The sequence below is a fragment of the Ambystoma mexicanum genome, chromosome 3q (assembly GCF_040938575.1).
Source record: "Ambystoma mexicanum isolate Mex_15411 chromosome 3q, UKY_AmexF1_1, whole genome shotgun sequence".
Classification (NCBI taxonomy): Eukaryota; Metazoa; Chordata; class Amphibia; order Caudata; family Ambystomatidae; genus Ambystoma; species Ambystoma mexicanum.
This window is the reverse complement of record NC_090926.1, coordinates 368,714,594-368,737,955: the sequence shown is the minus strand read 5'-3', so window position 1 is coordinate 368,737,955 and position 23,362 is coordinate 368,714,594. Positions and strand designations below refer to the sequence as shown.

Here is a 23,362-nt window from a genome sequence, read left to right as displayed (position 1 = left end):
GGGTCCCCTCTGATGTGTCATGCTGTTTAAAACAGTCGATGAAGGTATTTATATCGGCTAGGATCTCTGCTTTGAACACTATGTCTCGCAGAGCCTCTGATTTGAAGCGCCAGGCGGATTGGATAGGTGAGTCTGGCCCCAGTTTGACCTGCATCGTTACCGGGGAGTGCTCTGAGAGTGTGCTGGATATCTATAATCTTGCCCATCAACCCGCTCGATGTGAGAAACAGGTCTATCCTGGATGAGCTGTTGTCTACTCATGAATAATATGTGTATTCTCTCATATGTGGGTAGAGTGTTCTCCATGCATCACCTATGCCTAGTGAGTCAATGTGCAGATGTAAGCACCGGGCAGCACGTGACATAACTCTACGAGCTGCACCTGTTCTGTCAAGATCGTTATCTAGTATCAGGTTCATGTCTCCCCCCCATATGATAAGGACTTCACCATATCTCATGAGCAGGGTGGCCACCTCATCGAAAAACTCGGGGGCATCAACATTGAGGGCGTATGTGTTCACAAGCAGGCATTCCATGTTAGCTAACAGGCAGTGGAGGATTACGTACCTGCCCCTCGGGTCTATGTAACTTATGTGCAATGAGAATTCCACCGATTTGTGGATCAGAGTTAGCACTCCCCTGGACTGGGTGGACTGGGTGGAGTATTTTGTATAAAACCTATTAGATCCCCAGGTTGGTGCTAGGCAAGATGCAAGGTGCCTCAAGGCATGTGTTTCTTGCAGGAGGAGTATTTTAACTCTGTGTCTCTGTGCATATGAAGTAATTCTATGGGCTTTTGTAAAGTTGCTTAACCCCCAGCATCGGGAACTGATACCATCCAGAACCGTGCGTATAACTCTCCCCAACTTTGCCACCCCCCACCCTCACTGCCCACCCCCAATCAGCAGTGTAATGATTCCCACCCATAGAGTGGGCTTCAGTGTGCCATTCCCAACCTGGCAACCCCAGCCCGCAAGCCCAACAGGGGCACACATTCAACAACTTCGCCTGAGTAGGCATTGCAGCTGCAGTGGGGGTCGCCGCTGCCATGTGACCAACTTTGTTAATATCTCTATGCGACCAATATCATTATTCTCTTAACGGCAATAGCTGCTCAGGGTTACCAGATAAGCCATATGATGCATGCTGAGGGATCATAGCAATTGAGGCATAAGCTTTGGAGCCTGCAGGCGAACCAGTTAGACAGAGGCGCCGCACAAACGTATGCAGTGGTGATGATTGGGATCAGGGGTGTCCCTTGACTCGGATGAGGATGGTCTCGGGATAATGTATACAGGGCTCAGTTAGCGCCGGATGGAGTGAACCAAGGGGAAGGGCGTGTCATGCAGCAGAAATCGGTGTTTCACCCGGGGAGGCCCCACTTGGGTGGTAGACATCCTCGTCCTCAGTCATTGTCCATTAGGTTGTCAGCTGGATCTATGAGCGGGATCTGTGCCTCTATGAATTTTACCACTTTGCCAGGGACCGTGAAGAAGTAGAGTTTATTGCGGTAGGTAAATTTCAGGTGGGCTGGGAAGAGCATCGCATACTCGATTTTCCTTTCGTTGAGTATTTTCTTCACTCTAATGAATTTTCAGCGCTCCATCTGGACCCCTATTGAGAAGTCTGGGAAGATTTTGATGATTTGCGAGTCCAACCTTAGCTCCCCCTTTTTGCGTGCCAATCGCAGTATGTGGTCCCTATCTCTGTAGCTTAGGATCTTTGCAATTATTGGTCTAGGGAAGGAGCCCGGTTTGGGACGGGGCGCTAATGCGCGATGTGCACGTTTAACTGCAAAGAACGAGGAGAGTTCAGCGTTGTCAAGTAAGTTCTTGAGGTGGTTTTCGACTGCAAGCTCCAACCACACCTTGAGCGTCGATTTGGGCACACCCACCATGCGGATATTGTTCCTACGTGACCTAGACTCTAAGTCGTCACACTTGGCCTTGACATACTTCATGTCACGTACAAGTTCCGTAACTGTGTTTTGCAGAGCATTGACCCCATCCTAATCGGCCCCAATTCTGTTTTCTGCTTCAGTAATCCTAGCCCCGTGCTGATCTATCTTGGTTTTTAGTGAGGCGACGTTTGCATTTATGTCATCAAGCTTCTCATGGAAGGAAGTACAGTTCTTGGCCATGGACCATTATCACCGTTAGGTCAGGTTGAGGGGGATCAGGTGGTAGGCCCATATCTTCCTGGCCCACAGAGGGGCCTCCTTGCTCAGGCCTAGGCGCTATCTTGGTGAACTTGTCCATGGCCCGACCTTTTTGGCCCCACGAGACCTGTTGGACATCGTAAGGATGTATGGTACGGAGGCTGGGACGGTCAGATGTCGAGTGTGCACAGTTGGGTCCGATGGCGAGATGGTATTGTATTAGGTATGCAAACAGTTGCAGAGCTCTTGCAGCGATGTCCCATCAGGGAAGTTGAATTAGTAAGGATCTCCTATATGCCAGCCGTCAGGAGGTCCCGGCTGCTTCCCTTGTGTTCCGCAGCCGGATCCAGAAGAGCCAAGGCAGACAAAGTAGAGTACCAGGGTGGGCTGTGATGCCTGCACCAATCACCGCGCTCCAGATGTTGATATAAATATAGGATTGCAGGGCAGTTGTGCACTTGATAGCACGTAGTCCTGCAGTTGGGGAGCAATGATTAGATGTACTGGCGTACCGTGGGTATGTGGTCAGTTCACTGGCGGAGCAGAGGTGTGGGCGAGGCGATGTGGGTGCAACCCAGTTATCCTACATGTGCCAGTGGGTTGTGCCCCGGTTGTTGTTTAGAGCGGGTGCAGGATGGGGTGAGAAGGCAGTTACTTTGCGCGCTCCAGGGGCCAGGGAGGTGGTGATCCCGCCCCACACCGCAACCGCATCTAGAGAGGTGCAGGTGAAGGCCGGCCAAGCACGCCTGCGTGAGCCGGTGGTAGTGCGAATAGAAAGAGCCACCAGAGGCATATGGAATGTGGTCCATTCACCTCACTGCCCTCCTTACTTGAGGCAAATGATGTAATCCCACGTGACCAGCCCAACAGTTATATGCCTGTGGGCTTCAGGATCCCTGACAGTCAATATTGTAAAGCCCCAGGGTGGGCTCAGAAGGGATCCTACAACGTTAGAGCGCAAGCTCAGAACCAAGTGCAATTTCAGTACTGTAGCCCAATAACTAAGGCGATCTTCTCTGTGTGCTCCGCAGGGACTGACGGTGGGTCGCGGAGTGATGCGGGCCTGGAGGCAGGCATCCCACGAGACAGTGTAAGGGCCCCAGTGGGGTCGGACAATGTATTCGAGGAGAGCCCCCGCTCCGTCATAAGCAGGGCCCCCGGCCCCAACCTTCCAGCCTTCTGGGCGGCTACGCCCCTTTCCCGGCGAGGCTGCCGCCTGCCCTTCGCTGCAGAGAGGGCCGACTGCAGCACCACCTCAGTCCTGCTCAGATCCGGGCCGAGACATCATACGCCCCGGCGGCCCCACTGCTGAGTGGGTTTGGAGGGGCACCAAGGGCCACGGAAGGAGCCAAATAGTAGTCCAGAGGCTGCCCCACCAGTGCCGAAGGCCGGTCAGGCGCAGGGGATCACCTGCCGCCGCAGCCCCTCCCGCCTTGGCTCCACGGCCATGATGGTATCTGGAGAGCTTGTGGTCGCTGGAGGGGGCCGCCAAAGGAGCAGTCGTCCCAGACGATGGGTCATGGCTCCAGCCACGCTCCTCCTACGGGCACCAAGTTGCTTCGCACGGGGAGCGCGCAGCGCCACCCCAGCAGGCAGCCACACCACAGTCCACGTGGCTCCGGCCGCCAGAAGGGCCGCACTCGGGCAAAACTTGAAGCTGTCACAGCGTGGTCCTGCACCTCTGATTCTCGCCCAAATTTGGAGCAGGGATACAGCAAGGTGTCAGCTTCCTGGTATGATCGTGATGGCAGAAGGATAGTGGTGGTGCCGCCGATATTTTCGGATGGAAGTTGGTAGGTTATGGAGCTCCAAAGCTAGGCAGCCATTTCTCATTGCTCAACAGTGCCCCCACGTTTAGGGTTTCAAAAACACTTCCAGGCGAAGTTTAAAATCATTAAGCAATGGCCATCTACATCTGTGACTAATGTTTTGCTTGATCATCAGAGGGAATATACGAAAGAGGTCCCTTACCTGGCTCTCAGAGAAATCGTGTTCATCCGAGGGAATATACGAAAGAGGTCCCTTACCTGGCTCTCAGAGAACTCCCTAAAATATTTAACGACCACTAAGGAGGAGCAATAGCAATTAAATCGAAATACTTTACAATTCTCAAAAAAGATTTAAAAAACTGATTTATGTGGAAAAACACAATTCAAAAATTGGATAAAATACTAGAGAGGAAATTGTAAACTCTAAAAAATGAAAAAGTAATGGGCCTCATTATGAGGTTGGTGGTGAGGGAAAAAAGTGGGGCTAATTCCATTACCACCACTTTTCCCACACCGCCAAATTACAGGTTTGGTCGAATTACCACTGGCGGAATTGCTGAGTTGTCATTCCGCTGATTCTTGGAGGAAAAATTGGAGGATTTACCTCTGAGTGGAACTTCAACCACTGAATGACACCATTGTCATCTACTGGCACCATATATATAGAGCATGCCGACAAACTGCAGGAGCACAGCGTCACATACTCTCCAACTGAGGCCACATTGGGCAAGTCCAGAACATGTCGGCTCACAGCATTTAGAAAGATAGTTACTGGGTCCACTTTAAGCATTTGCGGGACTGCCGGAGACCAGCTCAACTTGCATTAGTATCCATTCAGAGCAGGCACTACCACCGTTCAGGGTCAGTTGGTGGCACAGTTCGGAGGCCTGCAAAGCCACACCTGGGAGCACCAGGGGCCACATTGGCCTAGTTCATGGATATTGGGGCGGGAAGTGTCAGGATGATGGGCCACTGCTTGTTCAGCTCCCCCCGGTCCGGAATGCCTCTGGACATTCATCTTCGTGACATGGCTGCACAAGCACTCTCTTGGAGTGAGAGCCACAGGCAGAAGATTGACTTGAGGGGTGGAGGTGCCGCCCACGTGTCAGGGCAGCTGCACCTGTTGATCCTCCCCGGCAGCAGGAGGTCGCCCTCAGTTTCTTCCTCCTCCAGGTCGGAGATGCTCATCTGATGAGGCAGCGATCCTGGCCAGTCCAAGCTTCCTCTTCCCCTGGCAGAACCGCTCTGGATGTCGACAGGGCATTGGGGTGGCAGGCAGGGTGTGTGAGGCCTCACATTCCCACCCCACGGTAGGGGTTGATTGTATGGCACTGCCGGCATGGGGGCGCACAAGCACTCATGCAGAGCTACAACCCTCCTTAATTTTTCCCTCTTTCCACAACTGCTTGCACCAGGGCACTAGTGGCAGAGTGTCTGGGATGTCAGCAAAAGCTCTTAGCACAGCCTCTCAGCAGGAAGGACTCCAGCTGCTACAGCCGAGGGCGCACAAGCACTCCCATGGAGCTGCGACCCCCACATGTTCCTGCCTTGCGCCGGTGCTGGGCCGTCTTACTGGAGTACCACCAGCCATTCTTCTCTGTGGTTGTTGTGAGCAGACACCAATAGGCATCTTGGTTGATCCAGGGAGGAGCTATTTTCGTATGTTACATCTGCTCCCACTTTCTCTTCTTTAAGGAAACGTTGTAGTTTTCATTCACCCTCTCTGCAGCTTGGGGTTTCTGCTCCTTCAGTATTTTGTGATCTATATGGGAGAGTCCTCTAAACCTTCCTTATCCTCGCAGAAATGGCATTCGCCACATTCTATGTGCATACCAACCTCGCTTTTGCGTCATCTCGTTCTTCTCCTGCATGCTCCTGTCGTGGCAAGGTAAGTGGTCAACTTTATGGCAGAGGAAGGTGCAGGAGGACCCTTCGTTTCGGGTCTTCACGCTACCTTATTTCTAGGAAACTTCTTTGGCCAGGAAAACACAGGAATACCGGACATGGTCAGATTCTGGCTATTTGTACTGTTTTCCTACCGCACACACAGTTTCCTCTAGAAGTGCCTAGGATCTGTGATGCCTTCTGGAACACATTTCCCATTGTCTGCAAGGGATTCAAGTTTTTTGCGCAGGGCCTCCAAACACTTAAGTCCAAATTCTGTGGAGTGAGTCCACCTTGTGGGGACATTCATAGCTGGTGAATCGGCCGGTGTTTTAGGATGGTCTACAGGTGTTGTGGACTTCACATTGTCGTCTAACTCGTTGGACAGTGTCCTTCAGTAGTAACCGATTGTTGCATGCTTTCCATTCACAATGCCTGTAAATCCCCTCGAGGAGTATCAGCATATGCAGCACATAGGCCAGATCAGCAATGGCAGTATGACTGAACCCATCTCAACAGCTGGCGAATAAAAGGTATGTTTTGTTGTTATGGATTGGCTGTCAGTCAACAGATGTCAACCATGTTTGAAAGAGCGAGCTCTTGGTCCATAACAAATGTGAAATGCCCACTTATATTGTTTTCTGAGCAGTGACTTTTCTCTCCCCTCCCAGGCAGTTTGTGGCTATGACATAGAAGGCACTCCTTCCATCCATCAAACTATGATCATGGAGCGTTTTCTATTTCACCACGGGTTGGCCCAGGAACCTTGTTGGATGCATCCTTCTTGACTGCACGCAAGCTCTGGCACCCACATTACTTCTCAGCTTGATATATTTGAAAACTCAGATGGAAATTGAAGGGCTCTGAGTCTCTGTTTGTGGGCCCAGGAACTCCAGGGGCATTCACTTTATTTAATGGCATCTCGCTGGCATGGAATGCTGCCTTTACCCTATCGGTGCAGCAGTGGTATCAGGCTACAACCAAAAGGCTATAGCTAGCCCCGAATCAACCAATCTGCAACTGATCTTTTGTGCCAGAAGAGCAGACCCTGAAGTGGAGTAGCCTGTCTCCTTGACCCCTTTGCGAGGGCCTTCCAGCCACTTCACGATTGCCGCCCGCTGACCTCTGCCAGCGGCCCTGTTCGATGCCCGCTTTCTGCCAGGGCATCCGGGTTCCTACATGCCAGACTGAGCCTGATCCGCTTGCATCAACATTAAACCCTTGTCTGATGTGTCAGCCCACCAAGAACCCAATTCAGGTACTGTGACACTGAACTGCTCCCACCAGTCTACTCTGCCCTAGAGACTGGTTAGGTCACGATCGTCTCTGTCTTCACAAAGATATCCCTTTTGGTACTACCTTAACTACCACCCCAGGAATTAAATTTAAAGTCCTACTTTTTCCAGTCCGTCGCATCTTCTCTGTCTTTCCACTGTAGTGGGTTTTTGTACATTAATCTCTTTACGTTCTACTTGCAGATGGTGTGTTTTATTAAAGTGTTTACATTTTTATAGAACCGTAATTGTACATTCCCTTAATTTTGGACTGTGATACTGTGTTGTTTGGATCACTACCGGTTCACCTTCAAAACCCTCTTAGGAGTATAGCCTGAACCCGGCCTGCGTTACCACAAAAGGCGAAGGAGGTATATCTCTTAACTGTCCCTGTTTTACCTTTCTGATTGCTTTGTGTTTTGTTTTGTAGAAGTGAGGGCTGAGCGAGCCATTTTGTCCCTGCTCAACCTTGCACTCTGTCGAGGCAGAAACCAATTCATCACACCAACGAGCTAGTATTATTCTACAGTGATTTGTGGGATGATGCTTTGTTTCTTAGGGCGGCCCTGTTTTGGGCAATCAGGTTTTTGTTGTGTTTGCTGTTGGTATTGTTTCTATTTCTTTTTCTCTGAAGACCGTGGGTGAGATCCCGATTCAGTGTACCTATCACAGACTCCAAGCACCCCTGCTGTGCTGTTGCTACACTGCTCACTCTGGCTTAATATTATGTTGCATAATATTTTATATCTGTGTGTGGGGGTTATGTGTATACGCATGTGTGTGTAGTAGAACAGATATACAGACAATAATAATATTGTTAACGACTTGCACTGCTGCTTAAGCTTTGAGTGAATGTGTCATTCCAGTGAACAACCCCTCATACCTGTGCTGTGTGTAGGGCAAGGCATGCATGATATTTGACATCCATGTTCCGTTAATCTAGCTCCCAGAAGACATTATCCAGACAGGTGGTGGGGTTTATAATCTCCAAGTGGGTTTGAAGGTGGTTTTCTGACACTGTGAAAGGGATTGTGATTTTTAAACTCTCCAGTTCCAGTCAAATGAATAGACCATGTTTTTAGATTGCCCCATCACACATTAGCACATACACATGCACTGACGAAGGAGCTGGGCACCAAAAGCCATGTGCCACGGACCAATCACATCCAGCTCTTATACACTATGGTGGGTTAGGTTTCAGGTGTGACTTTGCCTTGTGCTGCCTCCAATGTTCTCCCCCAAGACAGTGCTCACATATGTATTATCCGCTCACACGATATCACTGCACAGATTCCAAACTAGCTGGGTATCCTCCGTGCCATGCGGAGGATCAGCAAACCGGATGTGTCAGCTTAGAAGTAGTTTCAAATTGTAGCTGCATGCATAGCCTTTCTCATGCCCCCATGCCTATTATTTACATATATATAATATACATATATACATATATACATATACGTATATATACATTTATGTGTGTGTATATATATATATATATAGTAACTGCACCACCTCAGTTCCTTTTCTCCCACATATGAGGTCCGGGGTTAAATAAAGACCATGACACTTACGGCAAAGAGCTGAGGTGCTGTTTCTACGCCTGCCAAGGGGAATCCTGCTTCTTGACCAGTACAGAGGGGTCTTTTCTCCTGGAGAGGAAAGAAAGTCCCCGTCAAAAGAAATGTCACTGGCCATAACGGAAAGCTTTGGCCTGGGGCCAACCCAATGATAACAGCATTGGACAGGAAGTTAAGAAGAACCTGTCATTTTATGGCAGGGGGCAAGTTGCCGGCAGTCCTACAAAATGTGTATGCCATTTGGGGCGAGGGTGTAGGGGTGAGGGTTGGGGTGCATTTCTCATTCAGCAGATCATTTTAGACAGATGGGCCCTGACTTAGTCTAGTTTAGCACTTCTCTGAAGCGTCCCCCCAGTAGAAGAAACCCCAGACATCTAATTGTACAGATATTATACAGATGCCCCCCCTACCTTTCCTCTCTCCTCTCATTCTACGCTGCCTCTCGCCCCCTCCGATCTGCTGATCTCTTCCTACTCTCTGTTCCCCGCCTCCCTGTGCCCCTTCTCGTTTCCGATAATTTAATCTCCTTGCCCCCCTAAACTGGAATTCTCTACCTCTCTCTATCTGCTCCATTTCCTCATACCCCTCCTTCCATTCTTCCTTGAAATCTCATCTTCTCCATCCCTGTCCTGTTAACCTCATTACTTCCCTCTTACTCTCCCTCTGGTCTGCTTTTCTTTACAGTCCTAGGCAAATTGTTCTGCTTATTGTTTTTGATGGCTTGTCTCAAGTTTACAATTATGCTTCCATTTTATTCTAATGTATTCTTGTTGTTGCTATGTAAAGGGCTTTGGCTTAAAGTGCTCTATTAATTTAATAAATAAATAAAACAAAATTTCTGGTTGAAGCTTGTCCCACTATTGTACTTTTCTGTAGGATTCTAATGTCCCCAATGTTATCTCAGGCAACAGAAAACAAGGTCTTGCCCATTTCGACCTTAGTCCCACCTTGGTGGGACTTGGTGTACACTGAAACACATTCATGACTGGTGTGCCAAGAACACTCTGCTGTCTTTGGATTGTCATTCCACAGATATTACTAGGTTTCTTACAGGATGGGTTTCTCCTGGGCCTGTTGGTCTCCTTTCCAAAGGCTCAATAGGCTGTCATAAGCATGTTTACAGTGCCTGGTGGGGAAACTGTGGGTTCAGAGACTGTCATAGTCAGACTTTGGGAGACATTTCTATGTCGAGGCCCCAGATTAAGTGTCCTACTCCCCCCTGAGATCTCCCCTTGGTTCTGAGGGTTCTACAGGGTTGTCTGTTTGAACCCTTGGGGTCGACTGATATCAAGCATTGACCTTTAAGACCGTATTTATGATGGCTATCGTGTCAGCTCACAGGATTATGGAAATGGAGGGACTTCTTTGATCGCCTCCTTCTTACTTGTCTATTTATCCTGAAGCAGAAATATTATGATGAAGCCCAACATTCCACCCAAAGGTGATGTCTACTTTTTCATCTGTCTCAAGAGGTTATGATTCCTGCTCTTCTGGGGATCTCTCCCCGGAGGTTGGGTATTAGTCGGAATGATGTGAAGGAGGTGCTCATTGCTTATTTGAGTAGGACTGCCTCCTTCAGCTCTTCCAACAATTTGATCATCACCTTTGGGGGCCAACAAGGGTTGCAAGGCTTCTTCTTAGACCAGTAGAAGATGGATTACGCAGATAATTGCTTTGGAATATTGCATCTGACGTGTCCTACTTCCTGGGACAGTGGTGGGCCACTCTACTAGGGGGTGTGCCACATCTTAGGCTGAAGCCAGGGGTGCCCCACTTTTGGACATACCTAGGGTGGTTACTTTTAGGTAAGAATTGATGTAGTCACACAGTGTGAGACTACACAACACGTATCAGCTTGTTATTAGGTAACACACCTTTTGGCATAGGTCTGCACTACACAAGTTGGTAGTGTGACTGAGCAGCCAGGCCTATCTCAAGAGGGGTAATGTGAGCTGTAGAGCTGTACAATTGAAACCCGTAAATACAAGTGGCCAAGTAACACTTACACTCAAGGTTTCTGTTATAAATAATTAATTATTTAATTAACATCAATTTTTAAATAAGTATTCTTTAAAAAGGCATTTAATATAACAATGTAAATATACTTTTAAATCACTTTTCAGAATCAGAACAAGTTAGTGGATAATCTTTGGATATGCTTCTTACACAATTCCTACACCCTGAAGTGACTTCATTCACAAGGACAATAATGGCATTTATATCACACTAGTTATATTTTGCACATTCTGAGGTTGCAGAAAGGAAAGGTTTAAGGAAGGAAAAGGATAAACAGGTTTTCAGTAAATGTGAGGACAACTAAATATTCCAATAAAATCTAGATACGCCTTTCCCAGCAGTAAGAGTTCACAACAAGCTACCAGATATGAGGGACAAACAATATCAAAGTCAATGGACTAGAAGAGTCTTCAGGGAGCCAGGACAGCCAAAGTCAATTGGAACAGAGTCTACGGAGCTGAGGCACTTCCTAGATCAGAAACAGGCTTGCACAAAGTTAGAGAGTTTGTAGAAAATCACTTGTAGGGTCACAAGCTGTTGACAAGAGAGTCAGAATCAAATCTAAAGGTAAGCCACTGCAATTCCCAACTGAGAAAAACACAGCTAAGAGACAATGGGCCTCATTACAACCCTGGCGTTAAGGGGTTAACGGCACCGTAAAAGGCTGCGGCACCGTTAAACCCTTAACGCCCGATTCACACTTTAACGCCTGCTTTTTGCAGGGTGGTCAGGCCATCCGGACTGGTTGCATTCAGGCATTCCGAGAGACAAAGGGCAGGGGAGTTTCGGGACCCTCCCTCACATCCTGTCCTTCCAGACACACTGTAGCCAGAGGCAGGTTTTGGGGCTGAAACCCGCCAAAGGCAAGACAAACAAAGGACTCGAATCTGTTTAAACACACAGAGGAAAACTCAAGAAAGACCTCACAAACAGAAAATTAGTGAAAAAAGAAGACCGGGGGATTTTTTGACAAAATGGTCACCCATGGGTGCTGTACTGCAGCTGAGGGTTCAGCCTATAGTAGAAAAGCACAATGGTAGGAAAATGAAACCACTGCAACCAGCCATTTAAAGTCATGAGGGTAACATAAAAAATGTTACATGAAATGTAGGATAAGGGGCTACAAGGTAACCCCCCAGCACTCCACATAAAATGGTCAGTGCTGGACCTACAAAGAGAAATGGTAAGTAAAGTCAATTTTACTTTACTATTCTTGGGAACAGTAATTCACACAAGACAAGGTATTTAAACTTTATGAGACATCTAAATGATTTCTCTGTGACACTGCAATAAAGGTGCTGTGTGTCACTATACAAAAGGTAGATGCCTATGGAGTTTGTCAGACTCCAGAAACAGTGGAAACACATAATCCAAATCAGGTCAAAAAACATGAGAGAGTGAGAATAAGGTCTCTTTCAATTAATGGTTAGAATTAAAAAGTCCTAAAGTCCAGCAAAAGAGCTGGCGGTCTCTAAGGTTAAAGGGAATTAGCACAGAAATGATAATTCACCCTATCCGTTACGTGGTCTTCTCTCAATACCTTTACTCATCATTATAAAGTGCCTATCCCTGTGTGGGTTTAGCATGTGTTGCTTCAGCTTTCTTACAGGTGATCATTCCTTGAATATGTGGGTTCCTTGCTTAACCATACATTGGGTTTTGCAGTGTCATGGCTTTTCCGTTTTGTTAAGGTATTAGGACATATCATCTGGCCTGATCTTGGGTAATATTCATATTGTAGGGACTGAGACGAGGAAGAGGATGGCATGGAAGTATTAAGGGTAATCCTCGTTATGCCTAGTTCTACTCTTCCTTGTCACAGTCCTAGATCCCGCCTACCGCTCCCTAGGGGGGTGAGCGTCTGCCGGTCTCCTTATGCATTAACCCAGAGGTGAGAGAGTTGGGTGCCATATTTATATCCTAGGGTGGGGGTGAGGGGTAGAATAAAATAAAAGAGGGTATCATGCTATGTGGTCGGCTGGGAGGATGGCTGGCACCTTAACATTGTAAGATTAGGCATAATAACTGCTTGATGAGTACAAGGGTGAAAGAACAAAAGGTTCATAGCTTTTTGACATATTAATCGGCTTCATGATCTTTCCAGAGAAAAGGTATGAGGCCGTTTCTGCACTCAGCCAATCCCTTCACATTGCGACTTCGACTTGAATCAGGAGATGGAGCTCCCTTCCTGTCTTTATCTCATGCCGTAATATTATTGTGTGAAATTAAAAACTCCCTATTTTTGTAATCAAGAACTGTGTAATTGACTCTGCCGGAGGAGCACTACATTACCCACCCCCTGACTTGCTTTTAAGCTTTTGTTTTTCACAAAAAAGCCCAGAAGACAAGGAATTGTAAATTGCATTGGCTTGGGGTGCGACTAGAAGTGTTCAAGACTAGTTCCACCAGGGGGTGCAAGTGCACCTTGTATTTCTGCAGCATGCCGTGTGATGTCTGTAGATCTCTGTGGAGAAGCTCCTTGGGCTGCCATTCGTGCCTTGTTTGAGTACTGCAGTCTGGGATGGTCTGATCTGGGTGTGCCTATTTGTGTAATGTCTGATTTGTCTATGGCGTCTTGTTTCGAATGTGTCTGGGCTGTGCGCAAGCGCATCATATGAGAAATGGACCTCACTCTATTGGGTAATATTTAAACAGATTGCCGGGCCCTGCCTGCCTCCCTGAGGGTGCTGCTTCTTTTGGGTTCGACACTTGTTCCGGATCGAAGTAACAGGGGAGGGCACGTGCGTGGATATTGTCTGGCAATTACCTGGATGGTGAAAGGAAGCTACCCAGCATGCCCCCCTATACAGTTCTTCTGTTTAGGCTGATGAATCAGCTTTCCTGGATCCCCCACATGGTGCCAAAGATACTCAACCAGCTTGGTAATCTAGGCAGCGAAGAAACATTTTTAAGAATTTTCTTTGCACGTTGGTCATTTGCATCTACCCCCTCACCGTGGCTCTGACCCGACGGTAGGACGTGGTTCTGCGGCCCGTAGACATAGTGTGTGCATATCTGTATTTGTTGTGAATCCGTTGGACCATGACAGTCCAGTACTGGACATTGGAGATGAGCATTGGCCATCGTCTGTGGTACTGATGGGCATATAATGCACTGTTTCAATATATCACCTATAGGTGGCAGCAGAATCTAATAAATGTGAATAAGGACGTTCCTTTATTTGAGAGAGTAATAAAATAGGTGGCAGCCCTTTTCTGTTGTACCAGGTTCTTTCCCCACGATTAGTTTTCCATCAAAGCGTCCTTGCTGTTCCGCTTCCCAGGGCCGGGCCTGTAGTAGGGGCATTGTCACGTGCAACTCACCGAGGGCAGCCCTTAGTGCAGTGCCAGTGCACGAGCTCTGCATCGAGCTTTCTGTGAACCGGCTTCTTGAAACGTGTGGTCATGCAACAACAAATGTTCAGCGACCTTTATTGTAGAAAACAAAAGTAGCACAATTTCTGTAACCCTCATGAAAACACGCAGTTAGTGCCTGCGGACGTTAGCAAGCACCCCTGGCTGCTTTATTCGGAGCACGGAGACAGTACAGTGATGGGGGCGTGCTGTTGTTGGGAACGCGGGCCCTTCGAATTCCATGAGGTTGCTACACAAAACTAGGAATGGGCTTTTCAGATTCCATTTAGCCAGAGTTGCGACTGCCCATTTGGAATTCCCACTTGACCTGGTCAGCCAGACCAATCGCGAATCGAAATGGCAGGATGGAACCTGCCCATTCATTACCTGACAGAAATGTCTGCCCCTCGAAGGAAAACTCCTAAGTGTATTGGGAATTCCAGTCATATGCTATTAATATGTTAAACATGCCACAATGCTCCAATCGCAGCGATGTCAACCTGCACTACCCTATATGATGCCCAATAAGGGTGCTACACGGGAAATGTGTTATGTTATGTTATGTTATTTTGCACTTATATAGCGCCTTATATACCATTGGTATGGTCTGAAGGCGCTGGTAGGTTGAACGCCCTTGGGAACCGAAGTTCTTGTCATTAGAGGGAGGAGAGAGGATCCAAAAGGTGCAAGTGCGCATCTGGTATGTGTGCAGCTGGTGCGAAAATTCCTGTGGAAGCTGCTTCATAGCGGTAGGTGTGGTGGCTGAGAGGTCAGGAGTATGTGTTCGAATCTGGCAGGAATTATCCAGACCGAGAGTGGCAGCGTAAGGCCTGAGGAGAACGCCTGGCTGGGGGTGCGAGACCAGCAGTGATTACAATAGAGTGATGTGGAGTGAGCGGCGTCAGATGTTGATATGAGAACAGTTATACCGAATGGTGTCATAGTATCTCTGTGTTCTAGATGGGTGGTGGTGTAAGGAGAGAGTAAGCGTGGGTTGTGATATGAGGTATGATCTTTTAAAGGATCCATACATTCTAGGTATAATATGGACGTCATGCAGTTAAGCAATTCGTCCGTTCTGCACATTCGTCGGCCCTCCACACGTCCTCTCGCCACACACGTCCTCTTGCCACACACGTCTTCTCGCCAACCCTTCCTCTCGCCACACACGTCCTCTCGCCACACACGTCCCCTCGCCACACATGTCCTCTCGCCACATACGTCCTCTCGCCACAACACGTCCTCTCGCCACAACCCATTCTCTCTCCATAACACGTCCTCTCGCCACAACACGTCCTTTCGCCACACATGTCCTTTCGCCACACATGTCCTCTCGCCACCCACGTTCTCTCGCCACACACGTCCTTTCGCCACACATGTCCTCTCGCCGCACACGTCCTCTCGCCGCACACGTCCTCTCGCCACACACGTCCTCTCGCCACACATGTCCTCTCGCTGCACACGTCCTCTCGCCGCACACGTCCTCTCGCCACACAACGTCTTCTCGCCACACACGTCCTCTCGCCACAGACGTCCTCTCGCCACACACGTCCTCTCGCCACACACGTCCTCTCGCCACACACGTCTTCTCGCTACACACGTCCTCTCGTCACAACGCGTCCTCTCGCCAAGCACGTTTTCTCTCGTCACACACGTCTTCTCTCCACACACGTCTTCTCTCTACACACGTCTTCTCTCCACACACGTCTTCACTCCACACACGTCTTCTCTCCACACACGTCTTCTCTCCACACATGTCTTCACTCACTACATCCGGCCGTCCTACACACCCGGCCGCCCTCCACACCAGGCCGCTCTCTACACCCGGCCGCCCTGCACACTCGGCCGCCCTCAACACCCGGCCGCACTCCACACCCGGCCGCCCTCCACACCCGGCCGCCCTCCACACTCATCCGCCCTCAATACTCATGGGCCCTCAACACTCATGCGCCTTCAACATTCATGCGCCCTCAACACGCATTCGCCCTCAACATGTATCCGCCCTCAACACTCATGCGCCCTCAACACTCATCCGCCCTCAACACTCATCCGCCCTCAACACACATCTGCCCTCAACACTCTTCCGCTCTCCACGGTCATCTTCACTATATGCTCGTTCGCTTGTATAAGATCGTCTGGCCACGCGTTCACCTAGTCTATACGTTTGTTGGTTCAGTAAAGTTAATTTTATACGCCCTCATCAGTTCTACGTGCTCCTTAGTTCTGTTTGCTTCTCTGTATTTGCGTTCACATTAGCTTTTACATACTGCTATGTGCATTTCATCGGTTCAGATCTTCATAGTTTCTCATTGATTTATTCGTAATATCCGCTTCCCTGTATTTGATCTACTTTAGTCGTTTATTGATAGGTCGGTGTGATGGTGCTAGTTTGGAGGCCGGTTGGTTTTAGGGGAAGAGCCAGGTTTTCAGTAGTTTGCGGAAGGACGTTAAGTCCTCAGTTAGGCGGATGTGGGGTGGGAGCGAGTTCCACAGGGTTGGAGCTTGGGCTGAGAATGATGTTCCGCCTATCCTGATTGAGTTTGTCTTAGGAATTGTTAGGAGGCCGGCTGAGCTTGATCTTAGGGTGCGAGAGGGATGATATGGTATTAGTTTTTCTTGAAGATATTGAGGTCCAGTTTTATGCAGTGCTCGATGGGTGAGGCATAAGGTTTTGAAAGCCACCCTATGGGCTACTGGAAGCCAGCGCAGTGTCTTGAGGGCTGGGGATACGTGGTCTCTTGGACCTAGCGCAAGTAGCATTTTGGCCGCTGCGTTTTGTGCTCTTTGGAGTTTATTCAGCTGGTAGGCATGGATTCCGAGGTATAGGGGGTTTCCATAGTCCAGTCTGGATATAACGATTGATTGGACGGCAGAGGCCCTGTTCGGAAATGAGAGGTATGGAAAGATGCGCCTGAGGGTTTTAAGGTGGTAGTGGCAGGACTTTGAGGCATTGTTGACTTGGCGCGAGAGTGTTAGGCCGGAGTCTAGGGTGCATCCAAGATTTTTCACTGTGTTGGAGGGTGTCAGTGAGTTGCCCATGGCGGGTGGCCAGGGAAGAGGGTGCGGAAGAAGATCGGAGTTGCCGCACACCATGATTTCTGTTTTGGCGGGGTTTAGCAGGAGGTGGCTTTGGGTCATCCAGCGGTCAATGTTAAGGAGGCAGGCTGCCAGGTCGGGTCGGGAGTTGGGTTTCGAGTTCAGGAATTTTAAGATTAGTTGGGTGTCGTCGGCGTAGTTGTAACATATGATGTTGTGTGAGCGAATTATTGGCGGGAGGGTGATCAGGTAGAGATTGAACAGCAGGTGCCTGTCTTTGAGGAAAGAGGCTATCCATTTAAGAGCGGTTCCACGGATTCCTAGGGAGTGGAGGCGGTCTAGGAGGATTGAGTGATTGATCGTGTCAAAGGCAGCGGATAGGTCAAGGAGGATTAGCGCTGGGCATCCTGCGGCGTCTGCTGTCATTTTGAGGTCGTCCCAGATCGACGCTAGGGTGGTTTCGGTTCCGTGACGTGATCTGAAACCTGATTGAGCAGGGTCTAGGAGGTTATTGGCTTCGACAAAGGCATTTAGTTGGGAGTAGACGGTTCGGTCAATGAGTTTGGCAAGGAACTTGGTGTTTGAGATTGGGCGGTAGTTTTTGACCTCGAGAGGGTTGAGCGAAGATTTTTTTATTAGAGGTTTGACGTATACCATTTTGAATGCCTCGGGAAATATACCGGAGGAAAGGGAGTCGTTTATGATAGATCTTGTGTGCTCCCCTGCGCAGGTGGAGGCAAAAATTCCTTTAAGAGTTTTGGCTGGGCAAGGGTCTAGTGGTGATCCAGATGGTTTGCGGGCAGATAGAAGTTTGCGAAATTGCTCTGGTGATAATGGACTAAAGGATTTGAGCGTTGGTTGCGTTGAGGTCGCAGGTGAGGGGCTGGCCGGTGCGGGCGGCGGAGTGTCAATTGGTTGTAGGAGAGCCAATTTGGTGTTTAGAGTTTTAGTCCTTTCAATAGCCGTGGTGTAAAAATGGAGGGAGAGTGAATCACACAGTGATTGTGACGGGGTCGGGATGGTTGTGTTACAAGCTGGATTGGTGAATTCGGAGATGATTTTGTGGAGTTCTTTGCTTGGGTTTTTGGAGTTTAGGATTCGGGTGTTGTAGTGGGCTTTTCTTGCTTTCCGGATTTCGGCCTTGTACTGATACAATTGTCGGACCAAAGTGGTCTTGCTCTCTTGGGTTTTCTCTTTCCGCCATTTGCGTTCAAGGTATTTGTAATGCTGTTTAGTGGTTTTTAACTCAGGAGTGAACCATCTGGGAAAAGGGCCAAGACGGGATGATGGTTTGCACAGGGGAGTGAGTCGTGTCAGAGATGCATTGAGCCATGAGTCAAAGGCTTCAGGCGTTAGATGGTTGTGGGGACGGTAGGTAGGTAGGTGGTCGAGACTGGAGGAGTGTCTCGGCTAGGTCTGGGGTGATTTTTAGTTTTTTCCAGCACTTGCGTAGGATCGGAGGCTGAGATGTGCGTATGGGAAGGGGGCTGGGAGAGTGGATGGTGAACGAGAGAATAAAATGATCGGACCAGATGATAGGGGTGGGGGGCTTTTAGTGAATCAGGGTATTGGAGCTAAAGATGGCATCGAGAGTGTGTCCTTTAAAGTGAGTCGGGCCGTTTATGTGGGGTTGGAGGTTAATTGCATCTAGACCGTCGACCAGGGCGTGTGGCGCATCACTGGGAGTTGTTTTTGTTGGATTCATAAAGCCAGACATCAATGCCACTTTCTTCTACAACAATGGCAATTTTCTACATGGAGCAGAAAAAACAAGCTTTTCAGCGAATTGCCCGGTGCATCGCTGTGTGGCTGTGGTTTAGAGGTGCGCTTCCAGGGATGGCCGCGGGTGGCGCTGTGTCTTATTAGCTGTAATGGGCTGTTCTACTCGCAAATTCTGGTACTTCATTTAGAACAGTGATCCCAGATCCTAAGCATGTGCATTTCAAATTTCAAAAGGGTCACTTGTGGATGGAGGAGTGTATGCATAGGATTTATAAATCGTGAACCTAGCTTCGAAGCTACAGAGCCCTTTACACAGGGTGTTGCAGGAAGGTGGCAGGGTAGCAGAACGCGCACCCTGGTGGCCATGGAACTTCTCTGCAGCTCAGAGTTCATCCACCAGCATAGGAGTGTGGGGGGCGTGGGGTAGGGTAACGCAAGAAACCACGGCGGTGGCAACAGTGCGCGTTATCCCTTTAACATAACATAACATAACATAACATAACATAACATAACATAACATAACATAACATTTACACGGGGAAGCCACTAAAAATCGCGGCTGCACTTTGACTGTGCGGGTTGCCTTCCAAAAGGCTCACCTTCAACGTTCACATCTATGTGGGCTTGGGTGCACTGTCAAAACTCTGCTAAACATACAACGAAGGCAAACACTTTTAATAGAAGTATATATTATCATACATGGGCTTCATGCAAATGCGACTTATTAAAAGGCATGTCTAAAGACACTTTAAAATAGTGAATGAAAATGAAAACTATGCATTAAGTAGACATTAAATGACAGTAAAATAATTGGAACTTCTGCAAACCCATTTTCCAGGGTGAGGAGGCGGTTGGCAACAATACATGCGGTGGGATGTGGCAGGAAAATAAATGCGTGTGGGGTGGAGGAATGCGTTTAATGGGGTCTCAAACATCCTGTGACCCATCTCTACATATAGGCATTCAGCCATTTTGTTTTTGAACTTTTTGATTCTGCACGTTTGTCATATTTCACATAAGGACTAACCTTGAAGGAGATATAGTTGAATTGGAAGTGTTTGCGTTAGAAGTATTATCTGCAAAGTTTTTTCAAACAGCTGTGGAATAGCATGATGCAAAGCACTTGGGGCTGCGCATGTGTAGCGTGCTGCGTACTGCAAGCAGGCTTTGATCGCGGTATGCGCGGAAGGCCCTGCTTCATCCTGGTACGTACAGTAAGTGTTACCTTGTGATGCCTCCTTCTCCTCCTGAAACGCAGCAGCTCCTTGTGCTGTCGGGACACAAAGTTGACAGCAGCATACTCCAGCAGAGCCGAAAAAACGAAGAGAAGGCACACGGCCATCCAGATGTCAATGGCCTTGACGTAGGACACCTACGGGTAAAGAGACGGGCACTGGTGAGACTCCCCTGACATGCTGCCCTTCTTTCCAGTTTCTTTGTTGGATTGGCTAGGCCCCTACGTACCTTGGGAAGCGAGGCGCGGGAGCCAGAGCTCTGTGTGGTCATGGTGAGTACCGTGGTGATCCCGAGGCCCACACGAGCCGGTGCAGCGTCCATGTTGATCCAGAAGGAGACCCAGGAGAGGATGACAATCAGGAGGCTTGGAATGTACATCTGAATCAGGTAATAACCCATTTGCCGCTCAAGGTGGAAGCGCGCCTCGATACAGGTGAACTTACCTGGAAAATAAGAAATAAGACATTGGGATCATTAATTTATTCCATGAAGGGAGGCAATAGCTCCAACTAGCATACGCTGACCACTCAGGGATGGAAAGCATACACAATGGAAAGGCCATTACAGACAAGGGACACAGTTCTGTTCTGCTTCTGTAGAATTATTTCATGGGTGCCTTGCCACCGAGGCAGATTCTGCACTCACTTGACTATGCTAAAGCAAAATCATTTGTTTTGTTGCATAATTGCCCAATAGCGGTGTGAGTAATTCGACCATCTGCACGGTGGGTGTGTGCTCACCTGGGCTTTTTTGAAATTTTAATATGAAACTGAATGAGGGTAGATCAACCTCTGGAAAATGTGTATGGCTAATCCGCACACATTTTCCTATGCTCACCACACGACATACACACAGACCTGTGTACTCTTGGTGGACACAGCCTACAGGTGCAGTCCTCCCTGTCAAATTTAGTTGGGATCTGACAGGTGGAGTACATGAAGCATCTCAGAAGGCGCAGGGCCAAAACCTTCCTCCTGCCACGGCCAGGCTAATTTCTTATCAAGGCTCCACGGACGCGTATTGTCTGTTTGTTTACCCTCTGCAGATGGTGGCAGCAATTAACATAATTGCTAGAAAATGTTGTCTTGGTTGAGGTTACCCAGGCATCTGGAAGGACCTTAATTGAGTGACTCCTATTAAATGAAACATTTTCAATTTTTGTGGTCTTCAATAGTTTTTTCATAAAAATTAAGCATGTATTCCTTTGAAATGGGCATTCTTATGGAGTCCAATGCATCTCAGTCTTGTGAACCATCTTCAGGGACCAATTTCTACAAAAATATAACCAAACGCATTCTGTAAATTGTTGGGGATATTGTTTTCATATGACATTTACTGTGCATTGTGTATACATTGTGATTACCAGTCTCCTGTTCTGTCTCTGCTATATATTCTTCAAATTCTCATACAATCTCTGGCACTGCTGGGCTATTCTCAGGTTTTTCAGGATATTTGTATATATAACATACCTTGTGTTCACAAGGTGTTCTCCTATTTCAGCTGCCCTTTCCTGTTGTCCTGTAGGAGGATGTTTATAAAAAAGGACTTGTGAGTATACCGGCATAACCCAAAGTTGTGCTTAGGTAATTAGTTGGCTATGCCGGGGGTCCCCATTCATAGCTTGGCAGGTGCTTACCTTAGTACTTCTGTGCTGCTCCCTTCTCTGGACAACAGGATCCGTCTGATCAGGATCTCTGTGTCCAGATAAGGATTTGAAATACAAAAATGGCACCAGCAATTGCGTGCGTGATGATGTCACCATGTCAGCGACATCATCGTGTGCCTGCCGCCATTTTGTTTATTTACGTTACAGTGTGCGCAGATGTGTTCCACGCACGCATGTACTTTACTTAATAGTTGCTTTCAATAGTGCCGATACAGTTTGGTGCATGTATATACATAAGAGCAGTATACAATGTACAATACATTTTGGAGGTACATATTAGCCAAGAAAGATTATTAGTTTATATTTTATAAAATGCTAGTATAAAAGGGGAGGGGGCTGGTTGCTCAAATATTCATATACATGTAATTCCATATTTGACATGGTGTTCTCAGGAAATTTTGGTACAGAAGATCCTAAATTACATATAGTTGTAATTACCAATTGTCTCAACGTTCTTATGCAGATATTTACATGTGGAATTTAGCCAATAAATGGTGATCCCCTGTTTCATTGCAATGATACATACACTTTGTAAACATATTGGGTATTTGGGATATTCCTTTGCACTGTAAACAATGGGCATTTAAACCATTGTTTCATTATTGTCAACATGATGCTAGAACACTGTGAGCTTCTTCCCTGTGTTGGAGTGAAATACAATGTCTCCTTTCTGTACTTCTCTTCCTGAGTCCCCTCCTGGACCTTTAGCTCTTCCCCCACTGCCTAAAAAAACATTTGCTGTAGTTCTCGGGCAGTCTGCTACAGTACAGGTACTACTGGTACCTGCTCTTTGTGAGTCCTCTGTTGTGTTGTTTGTGGATTCTGATTCTGTGCTGCTCTGATGAGCTTGTTGAAACTTTGTTGTGTTGTATCGTGTTTTGTTTCTTTCTGTCCATCAATGTAAATACAAGTTCACCATGTCATTAAGATAGTCATTTGTGTACTGTGTATATTTTCAGAGTTTTTTTATTTTCTAGTTCTGTACAGTAGTCCGCAAAATTGTTGTTAAGATGGTAGACACCAGATAACGCGAATAAAATCCCAAGTACCAGAGACCATTGAAAAAAGAGCAGGGAGATTCAACATCTCCAAACTACTTGACCAGAAAGAAACTTTTTGGATAGAAAGGTTACATTCCCTACACCCAGGAGGGATGAACGAAGCGTGTAATTTTGCTTGTTTCCTTTAAGAATAGATATGGCCAACCCTAAAAGCCTACTATTCCAAACTCAGTACCAAGACACATATGCAACTAAATGCGCATTTGTATCTTTAATTGTGCAACATTGTCCCAACTATGCCATACCATTATGTACCATTGATCTCACTGGAGCACTACCATGAAATGTATACTCGAAAAGCTTACCATTCATATAGAGAACGCCAAACAGGATATGAGATCACAGTGTTCTAGCATCATGTTGACAACTATGAAGCAATGCTTTAAATGCCTATTTTTTTTACAGCGCAATGGAATATACCACATACCCAAAATGATTGCAAAATGTATTTATCATTGCAATGAAACAGGGGATCACCATGTATTGGCTACATTCCACGTGTAATATCTGTAAAAGAACATTGAGACACTTGGTAATTACAACTATATGTAACTCAGGATCTTCTGTACCACAATTTCCTGAGAACACCATGTCAAATATGGAAATATATGTA

General features: G+C 47.6%; 1 protein-coding gene across 4 annotated transcripts in view; it reads right to left on the bottom strand.

Moving 5' to 3' along the window:
• Nucleotides 1-23,362, bottom strand: part of GLRA1 (glycine receptor alpha 1) — a 730,078-nt gene that overhangs the window by 34,587 nt on the left and 672,129 nt on the right. The window contains exons 7-9 of one of the 4 annotated variants that reach the window (XM_069653991.1): nucleotides 20,251-20,465; nucleotides 20,000-20,158; nucleotides 8,654-8,731 (exon numbers count right to left, since the gene is read on the bottom strand). In XM_069653991.1, coding sequence (XP_069510092.1) covers nucleotides 8,654-8,731; nucleotides 20,000-20,158; nucleotides 20,251-20,465 — 452 coding nt within the window. The remainder of the gene's footprint in view (nucleotides 1-8,653; nucleotides 8,732-19,999; nucleotides 20,159-20,250; nucleotides 20,466-23,362) is intronic. The other 3 variants (XM_069653992.1, XM_069653993.1, XM_069653994.1) reach the window with 3 other exon arrangements.